Source organism: Pantherophis guttatus, chromosome 1 (assembly GCF_059756535.1).
Source record: "Pantherophis guttatus breed Tessera chromosome 1, ASM5975653v1, whole genome shotgun sequence".
In the NCBI taxonomy this organism is placed as follows: Eukaryota; Metazoa; Chordata; class Lepidosauria; order Squamata; family Colubridae; genus Pantherophis; species Pantherophis guttatus.
The window spans coordinates 253,710,946-253,738,033 of record NC_142063.1 but is presented as its reverse complement, the minus strand read 5'-3'; the positions used below and the strand labels follow the sequence as shown (position 1 = coordinate 253,738,033).

The 27,088-nt window shown below is 36.8% G+C and overlaps 1 protein-coding gene across 3 annotated transcripts in view; it reads right to left on the bottom strand.

Moving 5' to 3' along the window:
- RNF217 (ring finger protein 217) overlaps positions 1-26,335 on the bottom strand; it is a 44,847-nt gene extending 18,512 nt beyond the window's left edge. The window contains exons 1-4 of one of the 3 annotated variants that reach the window (XM_087882765.1): positions 25,440-26,324; positions 7,963-8,196; positions 2,912-3,076; positions 1,497-1,819 (exon numbers count right to left, since the gene is read on the bottom strand). In XM_087882765.1, coding sequence (XP_087738891.1) covers positions 1,517-1,819; positions 2,912-3,076; positions 7,963-8,196; positions 25,440-26,066 — 1,329 coding nt within the window. In that variant the 5' untranslated portion in view covers positions 26,067-26,324 and the 3' untranslated portion in view covers positions 1,497-1,516. Of the gene's footprint in view, positions 1-1,496; positions 1,820-2,911; positions 3,077-7,962; positions 8,197-25,439 lie in introns of those variants that run through there. The other 2 variants (XM_034418733.2, XM_034418731.2) reach the window with 2 other exon arrangements.
- Positions 26,336-27,088: the final 753 nt, after the last annotated feature.

Here is a 27,088-nt window from a genome sequence, read left to right as displayed (position 1 = left end):
TATATTTATACAGTGCCATTGGTATGTTTTGGAAAGTAATTTACAGTATGAATCTATGCCCAGATATACAGTACATAAACATCAATAAAGACTCCATGATGCACATATACATATATGTGTATTAAATATATTCAATGACAAGTTGGTTCTTTTGATTTTTTTCTTATTAATTGATTGTATTTCTAGTTTATTAATGTTGGTTATTGAGAAAATTCATTCAACTGTTTATCTATTTAATGTCATGTGTTTGTTGTTCCAACTGGAAACCCTGAGTAGTTCACAATAATAAAACAGAAAACAAATGGGCTAATTAAATTAAAAAAAATAAAATATATAAAGTCATAATTATTTTAATTGTTTTAAATCAGAGTTGTCAAACTCAATTTCATTGAGGGCTGTATCAGGGTTGTGTTTGACCTTGGGGGGGGCAAGTAGGTGTGGCCAGGGTGGGCTTGGCCAGTTCAATGTCACTCATGTCGGAGGTGCCTGTGGTGACCTCCTGCAACTTTCTGCCAGTGAAAACGAAGCTCGGGAGGACTGTGTCTCCCGAGCTCCGTTTTTGCTGGCAGAAAGTTTCAGGAGGCCATCACAGCCAAAAACAGAGCTCAGGGGGCTGCGCACAGCTCTCCTGAGCTCCATTTTGCTGGCAGAGGCATAACGGGATCATCCTTCCCCATTTCCAGGGTGGCCCCACAGGCCAGATCTAACACCCCTGTTTTAAATCAACAAAGCATAATCACACAGAGTTTATACAAAAAGTCATGAAGAATCCTGTAAAGTGTCAATGGTATTTCTACTTTTTAGAAGCAAATCAAGATTCTAGGTATTTTATGTGTGAAAAATATTCCCTATTAGTACAGCAAAAATATTTTAGATTATGCTGAAAGTTAGTAAAGCAGTATTTTTGCACAATGTTAATTAAAATTTAAACTACTGAAACACGTGACTTTTCAGTTGTATAACTTAACCAGGAATTGACTATAAACATAATTGAACTTAAAATCCATCTTCTTAAAATTGTAGAATCTTCAAAGTATTTTTAAATTGCACTTGAAAGTTATAATCAAACTGATACCAATTACAACTGCTGGTAAACCGTTTATTCATTTTGATCAAAAGCTTTTGAAGAAATTTGATAAATAGCATGTGGTATTTATAATTAATACATTATAAATAAATATAATTCATTCTAGTGCCACTTTCAGATTACAAAAATAACAAATAAATTCAATACATTTTGTTAACTACCATATTTCCTATAGCAACTCACTGGAAAGCTAAGGTACTTCCTTTTTTATGTAGCAGTATTTAAAACTTTGAAAAATGGTAGCAGAGAGTCTTGAATAATCCTTTACTTGAATTCTATACAGTACTCAATTTCAAAGTTTACAATTTTAAAACAGTAACATTGCCTTGACATTAAAAATAAGAATTGCAGACTAGATACAAATTGATAACTAACTGAAAGAAGTAATCATTTGGTATTTATAGCCTCTTCTACAGTAACCCAATAGATTTATTTATTTATAATAAACACTAGGAAAGCAGTGCTGAAAATCTGAAATGTTATTTTCAAATCAGGACAAAATGTTCCAAAAATGTATTCCACTTCAGTTTTATATAATGAATATGCAATTTGTAAAAACAAGCAGAACCAGTTGGTGGAAACATGAAGCATATTATCACCCTTAGAACATAAAGCACAAGTTTGCTCAATAAAAATTCTTGTGTGTAGAAAGTTCATTTTCACTGGAGTCTTCAAAGTTGTCAAATGAAGAAACTTGAAACACATTTTATTCCTGCAGTCAGATTTTGAGTTCTGTATTCATTAATGAATGAAACAATAGCTGTTAACATTCAGGCTACATCATCAGAATGTGGGAAAATCATTTTCTATTTTCAGACTAGCATCTAATCACATTATTTTCCTATTTACTGCCTGAATGCTATTTATGCACTTAGTTGCAAACATTTTGCTTTAATTTTACTTAAATAAATGCAAGAGCCTCACTGTTTCAATAACTTTTGGACAGCTCCTGAAAAATAAATTTGCATGTTACAACTTTTATTTGTGTAAAAGCACAGATCAAATACTGCCCATGGGGAAGAAAGCAACCATCAATCAGTGACCTTCTCAAAATATTTGGGGCTAAATTTTTGCAAGATTTGGTTGTTTTTTTTCGAGATGTTGAGTAATAGAAGGAAGCTCCCAATCTGTAAAATCATGGGCTGATGCTCATTCCTGAAAATATCATTGACACTTCATGTACAGTACAGAAACTACACTGTAATTCATCTGCAAAATGCAAACATTTTTTAAAAAAATGAATGTTGTCATAATTTTTTTTAAGATTTTAAACAAGAGTTAAATGGTTTTAATTTAAAAAAGAAAACATTTTCACATAAAACTGCATTGCATGGTCTTTAAGAAATATGGGTCCAACCTTGGCAATTCAATTCACCTTTCATCAATAACCAACATTAATATTTTTTTTAAAAATGCAGTGGTTTTCAATATTGCTCAATGTAAATTTCATCAAAGAAGTTCAGTTGAAATTTCTTTCTCCAACTTCCAATCCGGAATGTCTTGAAAGAGAGAAATACATTATCAAATATCATTACACAGAATAGTGTATCCTTAGAACTTACCATTTAAATACATCTAAGGTTATTCTAAAAAAAACTTTGGGAAATGAGGGAAGGAAAGGTTACTTGGCTTCTTTTCTTTTCCTGAGAAACAATGTTCACGGTTCTAAAGTCATTGGTTCAATAAAGAGGGTGATAAAAACTGTAATGTCAACAGATGAAAGGGATTGGTTTTCTCAGTTTGTTTCTTAGTAGGTGTTAGTTCTACTAATTGACTCTGCCCAGGCACCTCAGAGTATTGAAAGAACATGTGCTGTCTTCTTACCTTGCATTTTGGACATTTTTGAGCATTTCTTTGCCCATGTTCAATTTCACTGGCCCAGTGACGTAGCAGTTTGTCTCCCTTTTTAAACTCTTTGCAGTTGACACCTTCGTGCCAAGGAGAGTGGCACTTAAAACACCACACAAATTGGCAGGTTGGGCACTGGATCTATTTAAGTAAAGAGCATAAAGCAATAAACATCTAAACAAATGGCCATTACATGAAGCTGGGAAAGCATAACTCAGCTCCCCCTTGTATGAAAATTACAAGGGGGTGTAGATGGTGAAGGCATATTATCAGGAAAACCATCTAATGCAGGTAGACCTCAACTTATGACCACAATTGAGCCCAAAATTTCTGTTGTTAAGTGAGTTTTACCCCATTTTACAACCTTTTGTGCCACAGTTGTTAAATGAATCACTGCAGTTAATGACTTAATAACCCGGTTGTTATCTGGCTTCCCCATTGACTTTGCTTATGAGAAGGTCGCAAAAGATGATTACATGACCTTGGGACACAGCAATGGTCATAAATATGAACCACTTGCCAAGTGTGTGAATTTTGATCAAATGATCATGGGGAAGCTGCAAAGGTTGTAACTGTGAAAAACAGTCATAAGCCACATTTTTCAGTGCCATTGGAACTTTGAATGGTCACTTAATGAACTATTGTAAGTCAAGGGCTACCTGTAATTCTGCAACTTATCATTTACCCACACATTAAGATGAAGCTCTTAAGAAGCATTACCGATTAGAGAAAAAGACATTTTATAGGGAATTAACTTTGTTGGACATCTTAAACCAATAAAATTCTCTTGAAATCAGGGTGTTGTCACTGCAGGCTGATTTATATAATTTATCTCCCCACCACACTAATTCCACTTACTTCAACTACTGTCAGTACAAAACCTATTCTTATCACCAATATTAGTGCTCTAACCAAATTTGGAAGACAAGAAGTAAAATATCCATTTATTATTATTAGCAGCTGATAGTGTTCATTTCATTTATCTTTCATTGAGCACCAATTATAGACCAGCTTTTCCTTAGGAAATTGATCAAATACCCAAAAAGTTGCAAATTCTCATTATCAATCAATTGAATAATCGTAAGTGGAAAACACTAATCAATATTCAATCTTCAGTAGATAGAGAGGTCAGGCTTTCTTCCAAGTTAATTAAAAAGTTAAATCAAATATAATTATGTAAATTTATATTTGTCATGGTTATGCCCACTTTCTTTTTGGAATCTTGTGCGCCCTGACCCCAATGCCCGACAGTCAAAGGCTGTGATCTTCAATTTATAAAAAGTTACATGCCCCTGATAAATAGAATTGTCTTCAAAACCTATTTAATGACAGAAGATGCCTTCAATCTTACAATAAATGGAATCTGCAACAAATATTCAGGTGTACCCTTACACAATAAGAAGAATTCTCTTATTCATTGACTGGTAAGAGACATCTGGGAATTTTGTTTAGGCTTTGTGTCATATGTAAATTTTCCTCAAAACATATTGTTTTCATTATGAAGACTTATTGTTCTTGTTTAAGTTTTGTAGTATACTATAATACTATCATTTTTACAATGTTTTGGTGATAATCTTTAAGGAATACAGGAATTTGAGTTTTCAATATGTACTATGGACCAAGTGCAATAACAACAGTAATCTTTGTATGCTTATGTTTACTTTTCTTCTAAGGAAAGCAAATCTCATTAAATTAGTAATAGAGACCATCTGCTGAATGCTTTAGGTGTTTTACTCCTAAAACAGGCAAACACATCCAATCTTTATTCTCTTTCTCACCTGTTTTATGTCTTTATTTATTTAATTTATGTGCTACCCATCTTGTCCAGTGACGACTCTCAGACAGGTTTTAACTTTCGTAACAATCCAGAATGTCAGCTCTGTTACATTTATTGTAACATGCCAAATGAAAAACTGGTGTCATATGTTTATCTTTCCTACCAAGTTAATACATTTATCTTCATATTGGTAAGGCATTTTGATAGAACCCTGTAGCTATTTGTCTGCAACAATCTGGATATGATAAGGATTGTGGATTTGCTGCAATGGAACAAGTGTCTTGGTAAGATCCCATTAAGATTTCAGCAAGCATCCTATTATTATGACCTCTGATCAAAGCCAGTTTTCTTGCATGAGATTTTGTACAGTGGTGAAATGTAAAATTTGTTACCACTGGTTCTGTGGACGTGGCTTGGTGGTGGTGGGTAATGTGACTGGGTGAGCGTGGCCAACTTTTTTTTTTTACTTTTAAAAGCATTTTTTCCACAACCTTAAGAGGTTGTACATAAAATGCTTTTAAAAGCCTTTGATGATCCCAGCTGAGCCGCTCGATCATCAGAGGCTTTTTTTTTTACTTTTAAAAGCATTTTTTCGGCTGAAGAGGTTGTAGAAAAAATGCTTTTAAAAGTTAAAAAAAAAGCCTCTGATGATCTCACGGCTCAGCTGGGCATGGGGGGGGGGGCGCGCAGGGATTTTTGCTACCGGTTCTCTAAACCACCTGCCGCCATCGCTACCGGATTGGGTGATCCAGTCCGAACCAGGAGCATTTCACTCCTGGTTTTGTATTAATAAGAATTTATACAGCTCTAAAAATATGGCACAGCAAAGCTGTTACAAAATATTAATTAAGCAGAGGTCAAGTTCATTATGTCTTCCTGGTCAAGACAAAAATCTATTTTATTTTAATTTTTGAAACATAATTATATATATATATAATGGATGAGTGCAATGTGGCCAAGCTCTACTACTGCTTGAAATAATAGGCAAACTGTATAACACACAAAGATTAACCTTATAACTACAGTTCCTTTATTCTAGATACTTCCCATAGCTACTGGCTATGTCAGGACTGCGAGTTATAGTTGTTTGACTTTATGTTGCCTTTCATTCAGGAGTTCAAGGAGGCATAGATAAATCCCTATTTTCTTCTTACATAAATGAGCCCAGTGAAATGTTGTGTTTAAATTGTTGTAACAGCACTTGGGATTTCCATGTGTAAGACCCTCCCAGTCACCAAGGCTCACTGGCACAGTTGCTATCTCTTAGCCCAATATAACCTCCCAGATTTAAAAGAAAAAGGAATAGAATGCTTTCTATATTGATATGATTTTCTAGAGAAAAGACACAATAAATTAAATGAATGTTCTTCCTGGTAACATATATTTGGCCAAATACACTATTCCTATATCATATTTTCAACAGAATATGTTATAGTTTTAAAAATCAGTAATATTGTTTGAATCAATAGTCATGACATATTTTTTTTGCACTGATCAATACTGGAAATTCTTTGATTAGGCCCCTTCTTAGAAATTAGGTAACCAACTAGGTAATTATCCTTCCAACATGGTCTTCTACTTTTCCAAGTTGCAATATTCTATCCTTGATGGAGCTGTTCAGCTGTACTCTCTGCTTAACATGCAGCAACTTAAAAAAAAAGCAGCTGACCTTTGAAATATTAATAATCAGATGTAAATATGATCTAGTTGAGCAAGTTGTTCTCTTAATGTTCAACCAAAACCTAGTTTTGCAACATACTGTCACCAACAGTATGAGGTAAATTTTAATATCAAATTAAACTTAAGCTAGACGTAAGCTACTTGTATATATGATAGTTCTTTATTATTATTAAACTGGCTAAATATTTTTTAATGAATTGACAATGTGCATTTGCATAGAAAAAGTGCAAAATTTAGAACCAATAAAGTAAATTGAAATAAATGGAGATAACACTAACAGATTTATAGTGCAAGTTTAACATGTACTATATACTACGGAGTATTCTCATTTTGGGTGTGTAGGAAACACCTGGTATAATCTTACAAGATCAACCATTTCAGATATCTCCTCTATATGCAAAGAATGGTAAAGCTTAGTGTTCAAAGAAAGATACCAAATGGCTTTTATTTTTGATGTCAGCAAAACAGAATCTATCCTTAAAAATCTCTCTGCAGAAGAAAAGCAATCATATATAACTATATAAAGTATAGATTATTAAATATGTGCAAAACATTTCAACTGAAGGTTTAAGTTAGGTGTAGATATTGTACTTAACATATGAAAGACCACTATTCAAAGTGCCAAGTATCTACATCTTCTGAAAGACTTAACAAAGTTTTTCTTAAGGTCTATTCCAGATTGTTTCAGCAGGTATCTGTAGGCCAAACAACTTTGCCAGCATACCCTATGGAACAGATGCCTATGCATGCACACACACAGAGCCTGGGAAGACCAGTGAATCAAATATTTGATCCTTCATAAGGCTACAAATACCTTAATGAGTGCTTTATAAAGTGTATAAAGTGCTTTGTACAATCTTACAGTTTATCCAATAGGATACAAAAATCTAATTCAAAATGTAACTTCTTGAATTTCTTATACCTTATGAAATTGACCACAGATCTTCACTGTATGTGTATGATATTATTACATGTTCCTTATATACATCCTTACTACTGCTAGCCATGTATTCCATGCCATACTCTAAATGAATAAATCTAAGATTTAGCCTGGCTCCCTTCAGATGATCTGGATTTAATTTTCCTCAGCTCAACAAACATAGTTAGTGATTAGGGGAAGTAGTCTTGCAATATACAACATCCAGAGGGCACCAGATAACCTATCCCCAAGGTTTTATGTGTGAAGACTTTCTTTTCCAATTGGGTTTTTCACATTGCTAGGTACTCATATAGTACAGTACTTAAAATAAACATTGCAAAAACCACCAAATACTTCAAAGCGTAAGAACTACCAAACTCCATAAAATAATGCAGGCTGGATGGCCATTTCCAAAAGTAGACAAAAAGACTTAACAAACATAAGGATTAACAGGGCATCTGACTAGTTAGTCGAGATAGATTAATGGTTGACTAATACTGGGTATGAAGCTATATATTTGTAGTCTAAAAACACATCTTACATGAGATTCCAGTAAGAGAAGAAAGCCCATTTAAATGCCCACCATATCCTGGCCTAATTTTGCTGCTCACACTCTGCCATTTAATCCATAACTCGTGTGAGCATGCTCACTTTGTACTTGTTCTCCATTTTGGTAGGGGTCGGAATATGACCTTTCCTCTTGAAGGTTGTAAAGTGCTTGCATTGAGGGCATGGCTTGGTGCTTGAGCTGATACGGCCAAGTTCCAGGAAGTATTTATATTTGATGATGTCATCATGTGGCAAGTTGAAGAGGATGGTGGTTTCATCCAGATGTTCACTGCACTCTGTAATCGGACATGGGATATCTGCTTGTCCCACCTGCACCTGCATATAAATAGAAGAACATGTTGATAAGATAATATGTCACAAAAGTAACCTCATAGAACTATTCAATTCATCTTTTAAGTGAATAGCTAGACCTGGTCCTCACTTAACGCCTGCCCTGTTTAGTCACAGTTTAAAGTTCTGATGGGGCTGAAAAAGTAATTTTATGACTAGCCCTCACACTTATGACCATCATAGCATTCCCACAGTCATGTAATAAGAGGTTTGGGTGCTTTACGACCATCAGGCCTTTATGACCTTCACCATATCCTGCAGTTACATGATCACCATTTGTGTGCTTCAAAGACAGCTTCCAACAAGCAAAGTGTCAATGGAGAAGCTAGCAAAAAAGTTGAAAGTTAGGTGCACAAGATATCTTGCTTAATGATAGCATTGCTTAATGATGAAGTTGCCAGTCCCAATTGTGGTTATTAAATGAGGACTACCTGGTATAAGGCAATGGGGTTTAATTTACTATCAATTTTATTGTGTGTAAATACTACAAGTTATATTCACAAAATGAAAGGAAAAAAAACAGAACCTATTAACACCATTATGGAATATTCTAATATAAGAATTAGAAGCTGTGGTCTCATAGAGTCCAAAAGTTGCTTGGGTCAATAAAACAACCAATGGTCAGAGACTGTGAGGAGGCTTAATTCATTAACATTTAAGGACAACCTCTGCCACCAAGTTTGTGTAGACATTTTATTTTTTTAAAAAAAACCTGCCTACAAAACAAATTCAAAATGAAGAATAAAGGTTTTTAATCTCACACGTTTGCACAATTTAAATAAAAAAACCCTCAAAAATTATCAGTTACCCAGGCAAATTAATCTCTACAGTGAAAGCTAGATCTATCAAGTACATCTACATCCAGTGAAACAATGTTAACAAAACTAGAAAAATATGTAACAGCCAAGAAAAGCTAACATACCACAACAATCATGATACAGCAGGGGTGTCAAACTTGATTTCATTGAGGGCCGCATCAGGGTTGTGTTTGACCTTGAGGGGGAAGGTGGGCATGGTCAGGGTGGGGATGGCCAACTTGAAGTCATTAGTGTCGGGGGGAACTGGATGTGGCCTGAGAGGGGATCCTCCTGAAGTCCTCTGCCAGCAAAAATGGACCCTCGGGAGGGCTGCATGCGGCCTTCCCGAGCTCCGTTTTCACTGGCAGAGGCACCGTGGGCAGTCCTTCGCTATTTCCAGGACAGCCCGTGGGCCAGATCTAAGCACCCACAAGCCAGGTCTGGCCCCCGGGCCTTGACTTTGACACCCCTGTGACACAGGCTCAACTATACATCCGGGGCCTCAGGCTTGATAAAAAAAACCTTTCTTCAAGATCTTACAAAAAGGCCAACAAAGTCAGGGCAAGTCTAATCTCTGGGGCAATGCTGTTCCAAATGGCAGGCACCATAACATAAACAGATCTCTTCCTGGGTCCCTGTGATGGGATGTGGGAATGACTTTGTGTGGTGGGGATGAAGAGAGAGCTCCTAGTGCATGATGGGCAAAGAAAGAAACTCAGAAAGGATCTTATCAGTTCGTAAAAAGAGGGTAAGCGATTTGTACTTTCAGACTTAGACAATTCTGATAATGTAGCCTTAAAATAAAATAGAATTAGCTCATCATGTTTCCTGTCCTGTCTACTTAGGAAGGCTGACAGTCGCAGTAGATGACAGCACCTAATGGGTGGGACCTGGAGCATGCCTCTCTTACTGGATGTAAAAAGAAAATGAGGTTGATTCAATTGAGGAGTCTCACAAGCCTTAAAATGCTTATTTTAGGATTTATTTTGAATATTTATACTTCAAATACCATATGTTGTTTTGACCCAACTAAAACAAATGGGAACAGGTAAATGAAAAAAAGTAGCAAAACAGTGTATCAAATCAATCTCTAAGAAGAAAAAATTGATTTCAATTAATTCCATGTTTGTATTCCTCTTTTGTCTGTCACACATACTTTCAGCTAAGGCAGGCAATAGAAATAATCATAAAAAGAATAAATTTAAAATAATTTGGAAAAAACCTAGCGTTTTTGAGAAAAATATTCTCAAATATTAAGTATATTCATGTTAAATAATCTGTACATATTTTATCTTATTCAATTGGTGTTTTTTGAGATATTCTAAATAAATGAAATATTTTTTAATTTAAACGAATAATGAAGCATTCAGATATTGTAATACAAATATTTATATTTCAATTACCATATTATCAGCATTTCATTTTGATCTGATAAAAATAAATGGCAAAAGAAGTTCAATAAAAGTAAAATCTTACTTAAACCTATCAATCATAGACAATATTCCTTTATTTTGAGCCTGAGTCAGGCCAGGAGTAGCAGAAATTAGCAGCATTACAAAGAAAAAAGCTAAGATTGTGCAGGGGTCTTACCTCTTATCAATCTTAACTTCAAAATCTAATTATGGAACTTTTAAAATCATTACTTGTAAGTTTTAAAAAAAACATGCATTGTGAGTTCAGTATGAAACAAAGATACAAAGACTGCTGCACTGCTATAAAATTAGATTGATTGTATCCAACTATTTAGCTGTAAATTAATGTGGCTTAGTGATTAGGTTTGCAGCATTATATAGCAATAGCTCTTACTTATACAGGTAGTCCTTGACTTTCAACAGTTCATTTAATGATCATTCAAAGTTACAATGCCAGTGAAAAAAAGTGACAGGACTATTTTTCAAACGTACCACCTTGGTAGCATCCCTATGACCATGTGATCAAAATTCAGACACTTGGCAACTGGTTCATGCTTATGAATGTTACATTGTCCCTAGGTCATTTGATCATCATTTGCAACCTTTTGACAAGCAAAATCAATGGGAAAGACAGATTCACTTAACAATTATCTTACTAACTTATCAACTGCAATGATTCACTTAACAACTGCGGGAAGAAATAAAATGGGGCAAAACTCACTTAACAAATGTTTCACCTAACAACAGAAATTTTGGGCTCAATTGTGATTGTAAGTCAAAGACTACCTGTTTACCACTTCACAGTGCTTTACAGCCCTCTCTAAGTGGTTTACAGAGTCAGCATGTTGCCCCCAACAATTTGGATCATTTTACCATCCTAAGAAGGATGGAAGGCTTGAGCCTCTCAGACTCGAACTCCTGGAGTGAGAATTGAGTAAGCCTGCAGTACTGCATTCTAACCACTGCACCACCACGGCTCAATATAAAGGATATGCATCGCACTAGCAAGAACTTGTTTTAAATTGGTCTAGTTTCCTCCTAATTTAAAATTGTTGATTTAAATCAGCATTAGGTGCAGCACCCAGAGACTTCAAATGTCCACTATCAATATAACTTGACAACAGCACAAAATAATTATGTAAAGCAATTATGTTGATAATGTTATAGGTCTGTGCAATAATTAGGGTCGGTTCAAAAGACAATTCACATGCATGCAAATACAGCAACTGTCTGCATATCATTAAAGCAGATATGCTGATTTTCCAGGTTTGCACAGCTGCTAGAGGGAGGCTTCTGCTACAGTTTACCAGCTGTATATCCTGGTAAACAGATGCTGCTTTAACGATGCCCAAACATGGCTGCATTTGCATTCTTTAGTGTTTCAAAGCACCATTTTCAAAGTGAAACTCAAACACTTCACAGCCTTAATATTTCACTTTATATATTGTATAAGGAGTGTGATGACTTAGCAGTTAAAGACACTGAGCTTGTAGCTAAAAAGCTGACAGCCAGGGTTCGAGACCCGAATGCGACGCAACGGGGTAAGCTCCCGTTATTTGCCTCAGCTCCTGCCTACCTAGCAGTTCAAAAGCATGCAAACGAGAATAGATTAATAGGTACCACTTTGGTGGGAAGTTAACAGCATTCTGTGTGCTTATAGTCATGCTGGTCATATGACCACAGAATTGTCTTCAAACAATGCTGACTCCCTTGGCTAAGAAATGGAGATGAGCACACACACCACCAATCAGACATGACTGGACAGGGGAAACTTTTACCTTTAGCTTTTATACTGTATATTTTATCCTAGCACCACTCTCTAGTTTGTAGAGCAGGGCTTTCAAACTCCCGGCCTTCGGGCTGGATGCGTCACGTGCTGGCCACGCCCACACCCAGTTTAGCAAAGGGGAAAAAAGTCCCTATATGTCACCTGATGTCACCGTGACATGAATTTGACACCCCTGTTGTAGAGTGTAACCCAGCATGGCAATCAAAAGCTAAGAGAGGACTTCAAACTTGAGAAGTTGCACATCATTGATTTAACTCTGGACATTTTGAAATTATCTCACTACAACAGCTTTTAGAAGAACCATGCTTCGATAATTGCTGTATTAACCTGTGATTGAACCAGAAATGTTGCTTTTTGGGAGTCCATGTCTCTTACTAAACTTCAAGCAGTAAGATGATACTGAATATCTCTCTACACTTAATCTAAAAAGTAAGCGGAGACATTCTTTTGTTCTAAAAGTAGTAATAGCTATTTCTCAAATAACCCAGCCCAAATCCATTCAAGATCTGAAAGCAAAAATCAGTTCTACAAGTTGGACTTGAGAATAATATCAACAAGGACATTTTGAAGAATATTCTCATCTAAAATTATGTTTTCCAACCATGTACCCTCCACATGTCTTAAGACTACAAACTGTGCTAGGTATAGTGGGAGTTGAATAACACAGCAGCAACACAACAGCAAGACAATGTTAAAAAAAACTTCTTGAAATGAACTTCCATTACTTAAAAAAATCCCTTGTCCTAAAATTCCATGCAGAAATATAGATAAAGACATAAAACAACAATCATGCTATCATTTTTTTTTCTGTTGGAAGAGTGGAATTTCTTTGGAAGTTCTGATCCAATTCCAGAATTGCTTGGTTTCAACAGGTTCAATGGATTATTTCAGAAAAATGTTTCATGACCAACAAAAAATATTGGTAGTATTTTAATTTCTGAATTTGCTGTAATTCCTGAACATTCAATAAATCCACAGAGGCTAAATGACTGGCAATATTATCATTATATGTTACTTTTTTATTGTCAAGAAGCAGTCAGTCCCTCAATGCTAGTTGCTGAAATTTAACTGGAAGATACTATAAGGTTCTTGTTTTGCTTTGACTTAGTATCTGGCTGTTCACAGCTATTCCATAGTTAGGCCGTTCACTTGATTAGAGTTTACCAACTTATTATTATTATTGTACACAGCAATGTGAAATTAAAGCTGCCAATTCTTTAGCTGAAGTTGGCCTTCATATACATCAAGTTTTTCCCAAGAACCTAGGATAGCAATATATCAACATAGTAAATCCAAGCAGTGTGGTCTTTTGTAATTGGCAGATGAAAATTTTGTTAATGTGCAGATTTTCTAAGTGCTATCTAAGATTTTTTGTTATGACACCCAGTGTGGCAATAATCACTGAGACCCCCATGGCTGGTTTATGCCATAATCTTCCAACTTCAGTTTTCGGATCTTGATACTTAGTGATCTTCTCCAATTACTGGTCTTCTAGTTTACTGTCCCCCATTATTGCCCTAACAGTTATTCACGTTTCCTTCTTTTCAACCACAATTAAATCTGGTATGCTATGAACCACCGTTTGCTTCTTGATTGTTGGCCTAATGTTAATTTTGGTGTTATTCTCTGCTCATCTGGGTGTTGATTGCTGATAAAGAGGCATTCTGGCCTTTTTGTTCTTTTTTTGGCTTCTTTTACTATGAATGGAAATGATTTCCTGATCATCACATTTCAACAAAGACGCTGAATTCAGAGGTAAATGGCCAAACTATTCATACATGCAATTTTAATACAAGAATACATTATTTGAAGACTAAAGTAAGGTTCAAAAGTACCATGATGTATTATTTGAAATAATACCGTACAGAGGCTTTACTTTCATACTGCGTAATTATTTTAAGTATCTACTTGGTATTTCAGAAGCAAAAAATAATTCTTAAGGAAATCTTAAAAAACAGGGATCAGGAACAAATAGAGTGAGACACTAATAAGAGATTAATTTCACACATCCCAGCTATCCACTATTTATTGCTTATATAAAGCTGAGTTTAGATAAAACTATATATTATTTAAAAGCAAGTATCCTGCAAACATTTGCAATAAAATATCTGCCCTGCAATATTTAGAGCAACTATGTATTATGTCAGCATACCAAAATGTGTTGAAAATTCAGTATTTAGATACATTCATTTAACGTCTGGGGTATAGAGCTCTTTGGGGCTAAGGATCACACTAATCTTGGAATGGGGTCACAATCCAAAAATAGGCTGAAGATTAAAAATATTATTTAATTTAGAATTAAATATAGATTTAATTTAATATAAGCATAGGGATATTCCTGATGCATTTGATAGGTCTCATTTGTAATATCACATTTTAAAAATGCAGTTTGGCAACAACTTTTGGAAGGGCTTTAGGGGCCACACCCAACCTTTTGGGACACATATAGAGCCCTAGAGATGTCATAATGTGCATTTTTGCTTCACATTATAGCATTTAGAGAGGAATGTATCAGGTTCCACAGCTAGAATTGCAAGGTAATCAGTCAAATGAATAATAACACTAATGTTTCATATGCAATTTAATATTAATACAGTACTCTAATAATTTTGACATACAAGTGTGGTAACAGTAAATTACTCTCAGCCCCTACACACACACACCCCACACACGTAGGCGCATGCATGCACATGTGCGCGCACATACACCATAAGTCAGACAAGAAATACAGCTAGATGTATTAATTCTACTTTATTGTGAGGCTACGTTGATAGAATCTTCCAAGTACACCACTTTTAACCATTTGAACAATTAGGAGGGGTCCTTCCTAACTTTTTGTGACTATTAACTCACTGGTGGGGGGGACCCTGCCTCTCTTGTCTGATCGTTTCCTAGGCAGCATCTCATCCCCCTTTTCCCCCAAGGTCATTTACGCATTCCATTACAGCTACAGAAATCAATGAGTATGTAGATACATTAAAGTAGAAGCTATCAATAAAGCATGTTTTATTGTGCTGGAGTTGCAATTCCCACATAACATGGCAACCCTAACACAATTGGAAGGTGATAGCTTGGGGAAGGTTGCAATAGTATCTGCTGTATTTAAAATTTGAGTGCAAGGTAAATTAATTCAATGATCAGTATATAAATTAGTGGTAAGAGACAGTGAGTCACCACAGTCTGAATGTTCCCCTTGCTAGGATTCCCTGGTGTCTAGTTTATCAAGAAGCAAAACTTCCTTTCAATTAAAATAGTTCTTGCAGGTGCAAGACAACAAATTTCCTTTCTGCTGTAGCAATTTTCTTATTTTCTCCTTAGAAATTTTGTTTCCATGGAATGTGTCTAAATCCTAAATCAAAATTATTTGAATAGAAACTTTTGATTTTTTTTTGTTTTCTTTTCAAGACAATTTAACATTGAATTGGAAACTGATTTTGAAACACAGAAAATATATCTTCCAATCTTATCATCTACTCCTTCAAAGTATATAAATATTTACAGATTATGTATATGTTATTTTATTTAACACAAATGAATATTTCTCATTTTCTACATTTTCATAGCTTAAAGAACCCAATTTTGGAATAGTACCACTTGTCTGAAATTTAATTAAAATTCAATCTGCTTCCAAGCTTGAGACATAAAAACGTAATACTGTTTATCATACTATAAATTAATGTGAAAGTAGAATCTGTAAACTCGTTAATTCAATATTTGTAAAGAATTTCCCTTTCCACATTTTTATCCCAAACCATGAAATATTCTGCAGCAGACTGAGTAACTTTTCCAAAATTTCTTCATCTAAAAAACATTTTAATACAGAAACTGAAATCACAGAACATTCATCTAACATGAAACATTCTCACTTCTGTAGAACTTAACATTCTTCCAAAGGGAGCTTTCAGGAACACATATTATATCATTTCAGTAACTGAAACTTGTTTGGCAAAAAATTAACACACTGAGATTTGAATCCCAATCAAACTATTTCTGAATTAATGCATTTCCTCTTAATGAAGCAAACTCCATTTTGGTTGCCTTATTACTTTGGGGGGCATAACCACAATCATGTTTGGATTAAGGACAGACAGACTTGAAAGAATGAACTGGTTCCTACTTAGCATAAAAAGATAAAAAAAGAAAAAGAAAATACAACATATAATTTTATAGTAAGACCAAGGAGTTAGGAATAAAATACAATCAACTAGTCATAATTAACTACTTTAAAGATGAAGGGAAAATATAATAGTTTAACTAGCAATGTTTTAATAGACTTCCTAAAATGCCAAAAGGAAAGATATCATTTGAAGAAAAGGCTGTATCACAGGAGGGAGCTACAGCTTGTTCCCTAAGAGGAGCAGTATATCATAGAAGAACTTCCAATTTATAAGTCAAGTCAATACAGTAGAAACCAACCCAAACCAGAACTATTGTGGCAAACTGCTCTAGAGTTGAATAGGTTACAAACCCAGAGCCACAGCATCCCAAAGGGGTTAAGACTCAATCTATCTCTGCCTTTCCAGACCCAAACAGGCTGCAAGTATCTGCAGAGATTTCATTGGCATTATCTTACGTATTGAAAATCCCTAAGCCCATGCTTAGAAGAAGAATGACTTCATTCCATAACAGCGAAAGCCTATAACTTTCTCTCCATCACCATCAACTGGAGCCACCCCTGTTGGAATCACTGTGCCTCCCATTCCAAATCTTGGTGGCAAGTCAGAAGGATTCCATAATTGACAGGACTGAAGGGCAATAAGAGAGATCAAACAACACTAGGGGCATCACATTTCCCCTATCTGGTTACCCACAATGTAAACAATGTCATATCTGTACTATGCCCAAGCTTGAAATCTGACTAAATTGAGTCCAATTCCTCCAGGGCTTTCTAAGTGGCAGCCCCATGACTTTCTTAACAACCTTCTCTAAAACAGGTTGGAAACATTCTGGACATGTTTCCAGAATGTCCATGTAATGCAATAGAACCACCTACTGCTTCACTCAGGGAGGATGGCCACTCTCTCTACTTAGCAATGCATTTATCGCCACCTCAATATAGGTTCCCAGCACTTCCCCAGAAACTTTCACCAACTAGGAAGGGCAAAAATCCAGACTACATGGCGGAAAGTCAATGCTGCAGTCCACCTTGTCCAGTTCCTTGGATATTACAGAATCAAACTCCTCACAGATAATCTGTGAAAATGTAGTCTCAGACACTTCCTCTGAATTTGCTCAGCTGACATCTAACTTCAAGTAGACCCAAATGATTTTGTCCTCCTAAGAAATTGACCTCAATGGCCTTCCAGACCATTATTAATGCCTATCCTTTTCAGCAACCAGTTAAATCTCTCCGTGGAAATGTCATTATTGTTTCAGAAAACTCTTCAAGTGAGTCTGGAAACCGCATATTGCCACTGGATTATTTTAGATAATGAACTTCCAACTTTTCTTGTACCCGCATTAAATTACAAGTTTCCAACCACAACATTTTAGCTATATAGCATAATAGACCATAAGTGGTATGGTTGGCAAGCTAAATATGTCTTTTTAAAATTAGGCTAACCCACCAAGTACAATCATGGCTTAACGTGCCTCTTCTTTTTCATTTAATGCCAGCAATGTTTTTAAAATGGCATTCGCTATGTTATTTAATCAAATAAGAAACAGCAAACAAGGAAAAAATGACTATTAACATTTTAAAAATTCCTTTCAAAATCGGCCTTGGTCCAACCCATTTTGGAATGTGGTAATTATAGTGATGTTGGAAGTTTTGCAATAAACCATTCATAGCCTGAAACTGTCCAGTTGTGATGGATTACAAATCTCAGAATTATCAGTCAACAGAACCCAGGAGCAGAGCAATTTGGGAAAGCTGGTGTATACTAGAGTCACCTCTAGGTGAGATGGGCAGCATATAAATTTCAGAACTAGATAAATAAAATACTAAGAATATTGTTTAATAAAACAGCAATTGTTCAAACTAGTATGTATGGTAGAAAGAAGAGTAATTTTTGTGGTGAAGCTTTCCCTCTCTCTTGCATTGAGCAAGGCCTATATTCACCAGCAGAAAAAGTTACAACAAGCATTGAAAAATGTGACTTATGACCATTTTTCACAGTTGCAATCTTGGCAGCATCTTCATGATCATGTGATCAAAATTCAGATGCTTATGCATCCCAAGATCATGTGATCACCTTTTGCAACCTTCTCACAAGCAAAGTCAGTGGAGAAGCCAGATTTATTTAAGAACCGAGTTACTTATTTATCAACTGCAGTGACTTGCTTACAACTGTGGCAAGAAAAGTCATAAAATGGAGCAAAACGTACTTAACAAATGCTTCACTTAACAACAGAAATGTTGGGCTCAACTGTGATCGTAAATTGAGGATCAATTTACCTGTATTACATTCAAATCTTCAAACCTGTCTTCCCTCAATCCAGTAAGAGCCAGCTATAAAAAACTGGTTAATTATCACTAAAAAGAACATGATAGCTAACACCATGGTAGTTACTTTAAAAGCATTGCTTATGAAGAAATCTGAACCATTTCATTTAAAATTGCCACCCCATATAAATCATTCTAAGAAAGAATCAAATATTAAAACAGTAAGGTTAGGGTGTATGTCAAACACTAAAGTTAGGGGTATTTTATGGTGCATATGGTCTCTATAGTCTACCTGGTTGGAAGTAGGTCCAGTTTGCCTGAAAGATGATGACTCCAAAACAGCATAGCTTCTATATAAGAAGGTAATTCCTCAGATTCAGCATAATAAATTGCAACTCAAAATTGCTGGAAACTCAATTTAAAAAGCCTAGGCAGTTCATACAATGCAAAATATTTTGAGTTGAGCCATCACAGCACACTCTGAACAGTATATTGAACACAAGGCATCATTACTCTATATAGAAAAGATACGGACATACACAGGAGTGTGTTTTCTATAGAGTACATGCATATCAAGCATTCAACAGCATTCACAGATCTTGTATTACCAGTCTTATAGGGGAGGAAGACTTGCACAGCAAAAGGGCTTCAGGAATTATTGGAGCAGATCTTAGAAAATGCTGTGTAAATGCAGTGAAGTCCCTTAACACTTCATAGCATACATATTAATATTTGAGTGTTATTAATGCACACATTTATGTAATTGATTGAATCCCCACATGCCCTGATGTTTGCTTGGTAAATTTGGCCAGTTGTTGTTCTTGCCTTAAATTAGCACACCGAAATAACAACTTAAATTTATATGCTGTATATTCATATACTCTTGGGGTAGTTTACATATTGTTAAAACATTTAGAAACAAAGAAGCAACAGAAAACAACACAAAAACAACAGCAATTCATGTAATACCCAAGGTAATTCATAGAGAGCTATCTTGATCCAACAATTTAAAGGACTATAATCCATAACTTGGTAAGAGAAAGAAAGTGCAGTATAGCAAGAAAACACTTCATATACTGCATATGGCTGGAAATTAAAAAGGCTAATATATTGCCAGATGCATTTTTTGTCATCACCCGAGCCCTACACACAAACAATTTAATAAAAAAAAAAAAATTAAAGTTCAATTAATAATTGGCTGGAAAAACTCTACTGAAGAGGTGACTCAGCTTACTCAAAATGATGCCTATTTTTGCCTGCTGACTCCACAGGCTTCTATCTCCAGCTGCTCATTATTTGTCTGACATTACTGTAGTGTAATACTATTCTTTCAGTTCATTAACAGCATGCAGTGTACAGTGTTTAATAAATTTAAATCTAAATAAATTTTCTTTTAAAGTTCAGTGATGATATTTTTTGCACAGGTGCAAAGAATATCATCACTGAACTTTAAAAGAAAATTTATTTAGATTCAAATATAGGTCTATATTTTAAATTACAAGTCACTTGGGAATAAACTATATTCTGTACAACAATGTATATCATATAATGAATAAAACATAATACATTACATGGAATTTTATAACAAATAATCAGTTCAAATTTTAATATAGCGAGGAATACTCTGTACAGGTTTGTTGTTATTCCAGCCTAGTGGAATTTTGATAATATATTTGAATTCTTTAATATACATACAGGTAGTCCTTGACTTATAACAGTTCATTTAGTGACCGTTCAAGGTTACAACGGCACTGAAAAAAGTGACTTACGATCATTTTTCAGAGTTATGACCTTTGCAGCATCTCCATGTTCATGTGATCAAAATTCAAATGCTTGGCAGCTGATTCATATTTATGACATTGCAGTGTCCTGGGGTCACGTGATCCCATTTCTGACAAACAAAGTGAATGAGGAAGCCAAATTCACCTAATAACTGGGTTACTAACTTATCAACTGCAGTGATTCACTTAACAACTGTGGCAAGAAAGGTTATAAAATGGGGCAAAACTCACTTAACAAATGTTTCACTTAACAACAGAAATTTTGGGCTCAAATGAGGTCATAGGTCAAGGACTACCTGTAGTTGGAAGAGGTAAGCCTATTATTATTATTATTAAACAAAGTGTGTGCAATTCACACACACACACAAAACACAGAAATGTTTCTGGTGACACAGTCATTAATCAGCAGCAGAACAGTAAAAGAGATCTTTTTCCTTGAGAATCTTACAAAATTTGATTAAAGAGTGAAGCAGTTTGAAAATGTTTGCCATAGATAGAAAGTTGGAGATTCCGCCCCCATCACTTGACATAATCCTGAAGCAGCTTGAGAATGATTTCTAGCTGAGATTTAAGTACCGTATGTTCTGTTTCTCACTAGAAATATCTAAAGAAAAAATGAAGAATATTCTTGCCATAACTTCCATTCCTTGTTCAGCCACTATATCTAAGGCATACAAGGGTCAATTCATTGCAGTCACTATGTAGGTTCACATGTTAGATTAAGCTATGGTTTGTTCAACTGTATTTTCTTGAAACAAGAATACAATTGCCTGGTTTCACACATGGTCTTAAGCCTGTCAAACACAGTAATAGCTGGATGTGCATAAAATGCTATGCCCAAAGCAAACAAATACAATTACGGCTTATTATAATGTTTCATTTTTTTATTGTGTATTATTGTCTTGTATAATCCAGTTATTTCCTATTATTATTTGGTTGAAGACAGCACATGACCAACCCATGTTTTGAAGTATACTGGTTATATAATGTGATCATACAAAATATTTCCTATTTCCTGGCCAAGCTATGCTGAAGGAGCTGCCGCAATTTTGTGTATCAAAAATGAGTCAAGAACCGATCGCCTTATACGTAGTTTTATCCTACCTAATTTAGCATGCATTTGTATGGTGTGTTCTACAGAAAATAACAAAGCCAAGACTTGGGCTACACACAAATGCACATCATATTTTTCATATATATATTTTTAAAAACCCTTTTGTTTAATTATTTAGTATATTTACCCATTAAACAAACATTTGCTCAGGACTTTGCAAGGTGAGGACCTATGACCCAATTGTCCAAAACAATATGCATTACTGTGGGTCATTATGACCTTGATTTAGTGCTTCTAGTATTCAAAGATACTTCAAGCCCCAGCCCCATTTTAAGGGTCTTTAGGTGATGAATTCAGATATGCCCTTTCAACAGATTGTCTCTGAGTTTAAGTATCTTAAAAGTAATTGTTTGTCACTTCTGATGCAAAAAAAATTGCAATCCTATTCAGTTCAATTTATTATATTGGAGTAGAGACATACCATTAAGATTTGGAGTGACTGAAACCTCGAGACTTAGCTAAAATCAACATCTGTATACATAATTCTACACAGTGGTATGAGCTTTAATTGATATTCATCAGTAACTGATACCCCCCTTTCCCCAATTAGTATTTTAAACATTTTATTGTGTTTTCTGGGTTATGGGCAAACACCTCTCTGTACTTTCTAGAGCAAAGAATGTCACAAATGATAAACAAAGTAACATTGATCTATTCCCAGAGATGTTGTAACATGGAAGGAATAAATATGAAGCTTTTGGAACATTTATTGTCATGTTATATACTATTTTTAACTTTCCTACAACATACGAACTTATTAAGTGCCAGGACCATACTAAACATACAACTAAATTATATAAGCATACAATAACTATTTTTCCATTGTGTACAAAAAATGAAATTAAATTCCTTTTTATAATTCAGGTGTTTATGTGTATCTGTTTAAAATTAAAATCAAACACAAAAAGTTTTTTCAAGATAAATCTTGGTCAACTGCTTGGAGTAATGTCACTAGTGTCTCAAAATTGCTGAGTTCCCCCAGCCTCTGAGAGAATTAGGTAAACAAAAATTACTGAGAAATTTTATAGAATAAAATGAGGAAGTGTGCGTATCAGTAGATACTACCAGCAAGTCAACATTCCACCTATCCTGAAAGACCTGAATTTTCTATCAAGTTAAGTAAAAAATAAACTTTTTCAAAAGAAGAGCATCAAGACAAGCAAGAAAACAAAACAAAAACATTAGCACCAAAACTGGGCATAGGATTTTATTTTTACTGGAACAAGAGAGCAAAGCCTCATATAAATGTAAAATATTAAATAACCTTTTGTCCAATTTCATATCCCAATGACTCAGTTTAAATATACCACAAAAATGTAGTCATAAAGACAACAGCTTTTTTGTCAATCATATAGTGAAAACTGCTCAGATTAGTGCCTCAGATTCTTTGATGTAAATATGGAGGCGGAATTCAACTTCTTTATAGACTGTTATATCATTTAACCATATCACTCTTACATAGCTTGCTCCTACATCATAGGGCTGTTAATATATACAAAATTCTTTTCTCTTACTCTCTTTTCTTTCTGTATTTTGTCTGAAGATTCTTTTATTTCTGATAATTGTAATCTGTTCTAGTATTATTTTCAGATGAATAGAAAGTATTAAATATATATATATGTATTTAAATACATATAGAAAATAAGAAAATAGAAATAAACTATCACTTTGGTCTTTAAACATTCTTTTATGAACATAAAAATATCTTCAACAGATCTTGATGAATAACAGTTATTCCACAGCATAAAAAGAGTATCTTGCTTAAATACATATCCAAACTATTAGCCTGATTAAAACTGATTAAAAGTTTTAAACTAGAAAGTCACCTGATTCTCTCCTGCTAAATCACAGTTTATTAACTAAAGTACAATTATCTGGGTTCACAATATTAATTCATAATGTGATTTGTGTAATCTATGTAATACATTTGCAAAACATATTTTATGGTTTAGCAGAATGTATGAACCTAACTCAGAAAAATATAGTTAAAACAAGCCTTGGTTTATAGGTGCTAATTAGCTAGATTACTCTGCTAATCTTCCTTGTAAAAATTATGATGGTATCAGCAAATATGAGATAAAGAAAAAAATGCATGCAAAAATGTCAGCAACATGGTGATGGGAACACTTTTTGATAAGTAAACTAGCATTATATGGGATACAAATCTAATGTTGCTAATTTTACTAATCTCTTTCACTCATACACCCTTTTTTTCTTAACTAGCCTGAACAGCTTTGGAAAAAACTGAAAAGCCTTTTCACCTTCTATAACATTCAAGTTTTTCCCACCTCTTTACAGAGGAATAAGTCCCTTCCTTTCTTTTTTCTTTCTTTCTTTCTTTCTTTTTCTTTTTCTTTCTGTCTGTCTGTCTTTCTTTCTTTCTTTCTCTCTCTCTTTCCTTCCTTCCTTTTCTTTCTCTCTCTCTTTCTCACTCACTCACTTACTATTCCTGCACTGATTTTAACTCTAAAAGAAATGCAAAAATTGAACTTTGGTGAAGACAGACCTTGGCAGAGAAAAAAAAAAATCAAAACACAAAGTGTAGCTAACATTAAAGAAAAAAAATTGCAGAAGTATGTTTATGTGTCCCATAGGAGGAGCTGCAGTTATGATTTGCAACAGAACTCAAGCATTAGAGCAGCAATGGATTGTTGATATTGAGAAAAAAAGAAAATTATTCACAAGAAAATGCCAATGCCATTTCCTACAGCACTGAGTAAAGTAAAAAATCTCCTTCAAGTTGAGCAATTCTCAATTACTACGGTGACTACACATGGTTAGTTTTCCCCACAACAACATGGAAGAATTTGATGTTATCTTCTTTGAGGATGTTTCCACCTCCACCCACTTTCTATTTATTCTATTCCTGTGGTTCTCAACCTTTTCTTCATCACGGAGCTCCTTTAAATACCTTTTGTGGCCACAGACCATGGCCACGGACCCCACAGACTTAACTCAGGATTTAAATCATAACATTTCTTCACAGACCCCCCTGTGATGACATCGTGCCCCCCCCAAGGTTTTCACAGACCACAGGTTGAGAACCACTGTTCTATTCCATATCGCCCATCCATGCTCTAACCTGATCTGTTCCAACCTAGAGTAAGTTCAAATTCGGAAAAGGCTGCATTATCTTCTCACTGCACTGCCTTCAATGGCTTCTATGACAATAAACAACCAGCCCATACCAATCACCATTCTCCCCCCCACCCCCAACAAACAAAAGAAGCAGGAAGCTTCAAGGAAAGCATGACATTTGTGTCTTTTAAAAACAAGGTGATCTCTCCTTCCCCCTCTCCCCATACAAGTTTTGCCTAGTGGACCAAAGAGAAATGAGAGGAGAAAGGAAGAACAGGAAATTCAGGGATGCAGGATACCGAACAGGAAGTGTGTGTGGGGGGGGGGGAGGGGGGTGTTACTGATAGAAAAGGTGTTACTAAACCATGTGGAGGATAACAATAAAAGAATTTAGACGTTCAACTCAGGAAGAACATGTTGTAAAAAGGAGGGACGTTCCACATTTAAGAAGCCCTACAATCACTGTATGAAATAGGAAAAGACGACGGTGGGAATCTATAAGAGCTAGAAGAAGATTAAGCCAGGTCTTCCCTGACTTCAAGGCTGGTAGCTTCGTCCCCTAAACATACGTGTGTGCCTGAGGGTCGGGTGGAGAGTGGGGTTTTCACGGATTTGGGAGGGAAGCATTTCTGCACATGTGCCGAGCGCTATAATCCCGGCACGGATTTTACCGACGCCCGCAGGAGACGGAAGAACGGGCAACTCGGGATCGCCCTAGGAGGCAAACAAGGGAGGGAGCCTCCCGGCGAAGACCACACGGCCGAGGGCCTTTTGGGAGGGGGGAGGCATCACACACACACCTCCCCCCAAGCCGTTCCGGGGAAAGGGAGAGAAGGGCAGGTCAAGGACAACTGCGCCAAAGCTGTACCCACTTGCGAGCTGAGATAGCGCTTGAGGCACGCTTCGCAGACGGGCTTCTTGCAACACGGCAGCGGCTTCAGGGGTTTCTCCTCCAGACAGACGCGGCAAGACAGCACCAGGAGGGTCCCGAAGTCCCCGGAGATCAGCCCGGAGAAAGATTCGGGCAGAAGATACAAGTCAACCTCGACGTTGCCGGAAGGGGTCCCTTTTCCTCCAGCTCCCACTACGCTTGGCTGGGAGGGCGGCGGCGAGACGGCGGGCTGGGGGTCTTCTTGTCGGCCCTCTTCTCCTGGAATTGGAGGAGGAGGAGGAGGAGGAGGAGGAGACGGCGGCGGGCCGTCGCGGGACTCCTCGCTCTCCGCACGGGAGACGGGCCTCAAAGGAAGCCGGCAGCTGTTGCTACTTGGTGCTTCCGATCGCGGACCCTCCTCCAAGGGAGCCCCGCCGCCGGCGTCGCCAGCCTCCTGGCCTTGCGGTTCAGCCGGCGGCGGTCCAGCATCGTCCTCTTGCTGTGGCCTCGGTGTCCTTCCACTGACTGTGGGGAGCGGAGGTTGAGTCTCCGTGCCCGGGAGACGCGGCTCGGGGGCGGCTCCGTCTGGCTCCGGCGGAGAGCTCGCCGTGCTAAGACGCTCCCCCATGCCCGCCGCCCCTGCAGCCGCCCTCGCCGGAGCTGCTTCCCATCCAGTTCCCAAGCCGGAATTGGCCTTCGCACCCAAACCGCGGTGGGGGCGGGGTGGGGGAAAGAGAACTCCTTCCAGAGGCGACCGTCGGGGCCCCCTTGGCAAAAGGAAGCCAGGAGGAGCAGCAGCCACTTCGCAGCTCTCCGCGCCGAGGGCCCGACGCCCCAACGCGGCACCGCCTCCTCCTGCTCCGGCTCGCCGAGTTCAAAGAGGAGTAGCTCCTCCCCCGCGCCGCGCGCGCACGACACACCGCCTCGTATTACCTACCTTCCTCTTTTGCGGGATTGTATCCAGCTCGCTGACGCGCCTACCATTCCGGCGCGCCCCCCCCCCCCGCCCGCCCTCTCTCCGACGTTTCCAAATTCAGTCATCGTAATGCCACCTTTCTCTTACTTAGATGGTGTATGAATAGAACATGGGTACAGCAGCCTAGATTTCTCCCCCCTACACACACACACACACACACACACACACACACACACACACACACACACACACACGAAAGGGATTGTCTTTGAAAGAGCCTCCCTCAACTCGCCTCATTTTATCAGCGTACTTTTCAGATAGTTGAAGTTATGCAGGTTTAATCAAAGTGCGAGGGAAAGGGAGGGGCGGCGGAGGCGGGGAGGAACCAAAGTTGTTAATAAAACTGAATGAGCGTGACATTTGTATACGGTATATTAAGGGGCTCCTCGGGGATTTACGTCACGGATTTACCTTACTGTCTGATTTTGACTAGCCAGGCTATGGTAAGGAAAAGTTATTCGATAAAGTCATTTTAACCCCACGATCGGTTCAGTAAACCAAAGAAATCAGACAACAGGGCTGCTGCCGTGACTAAGAAGGATCCGGAAAAGAACAGAAGGCAACTGAGAAATGCTACCTTCTATAGCAAAAAACAACAGCAACAGAAAGAACACCCCTCACTTGATTCAAGATGAGAAAAGTTATACTGGCTGGAAATCATTATTACATTATAA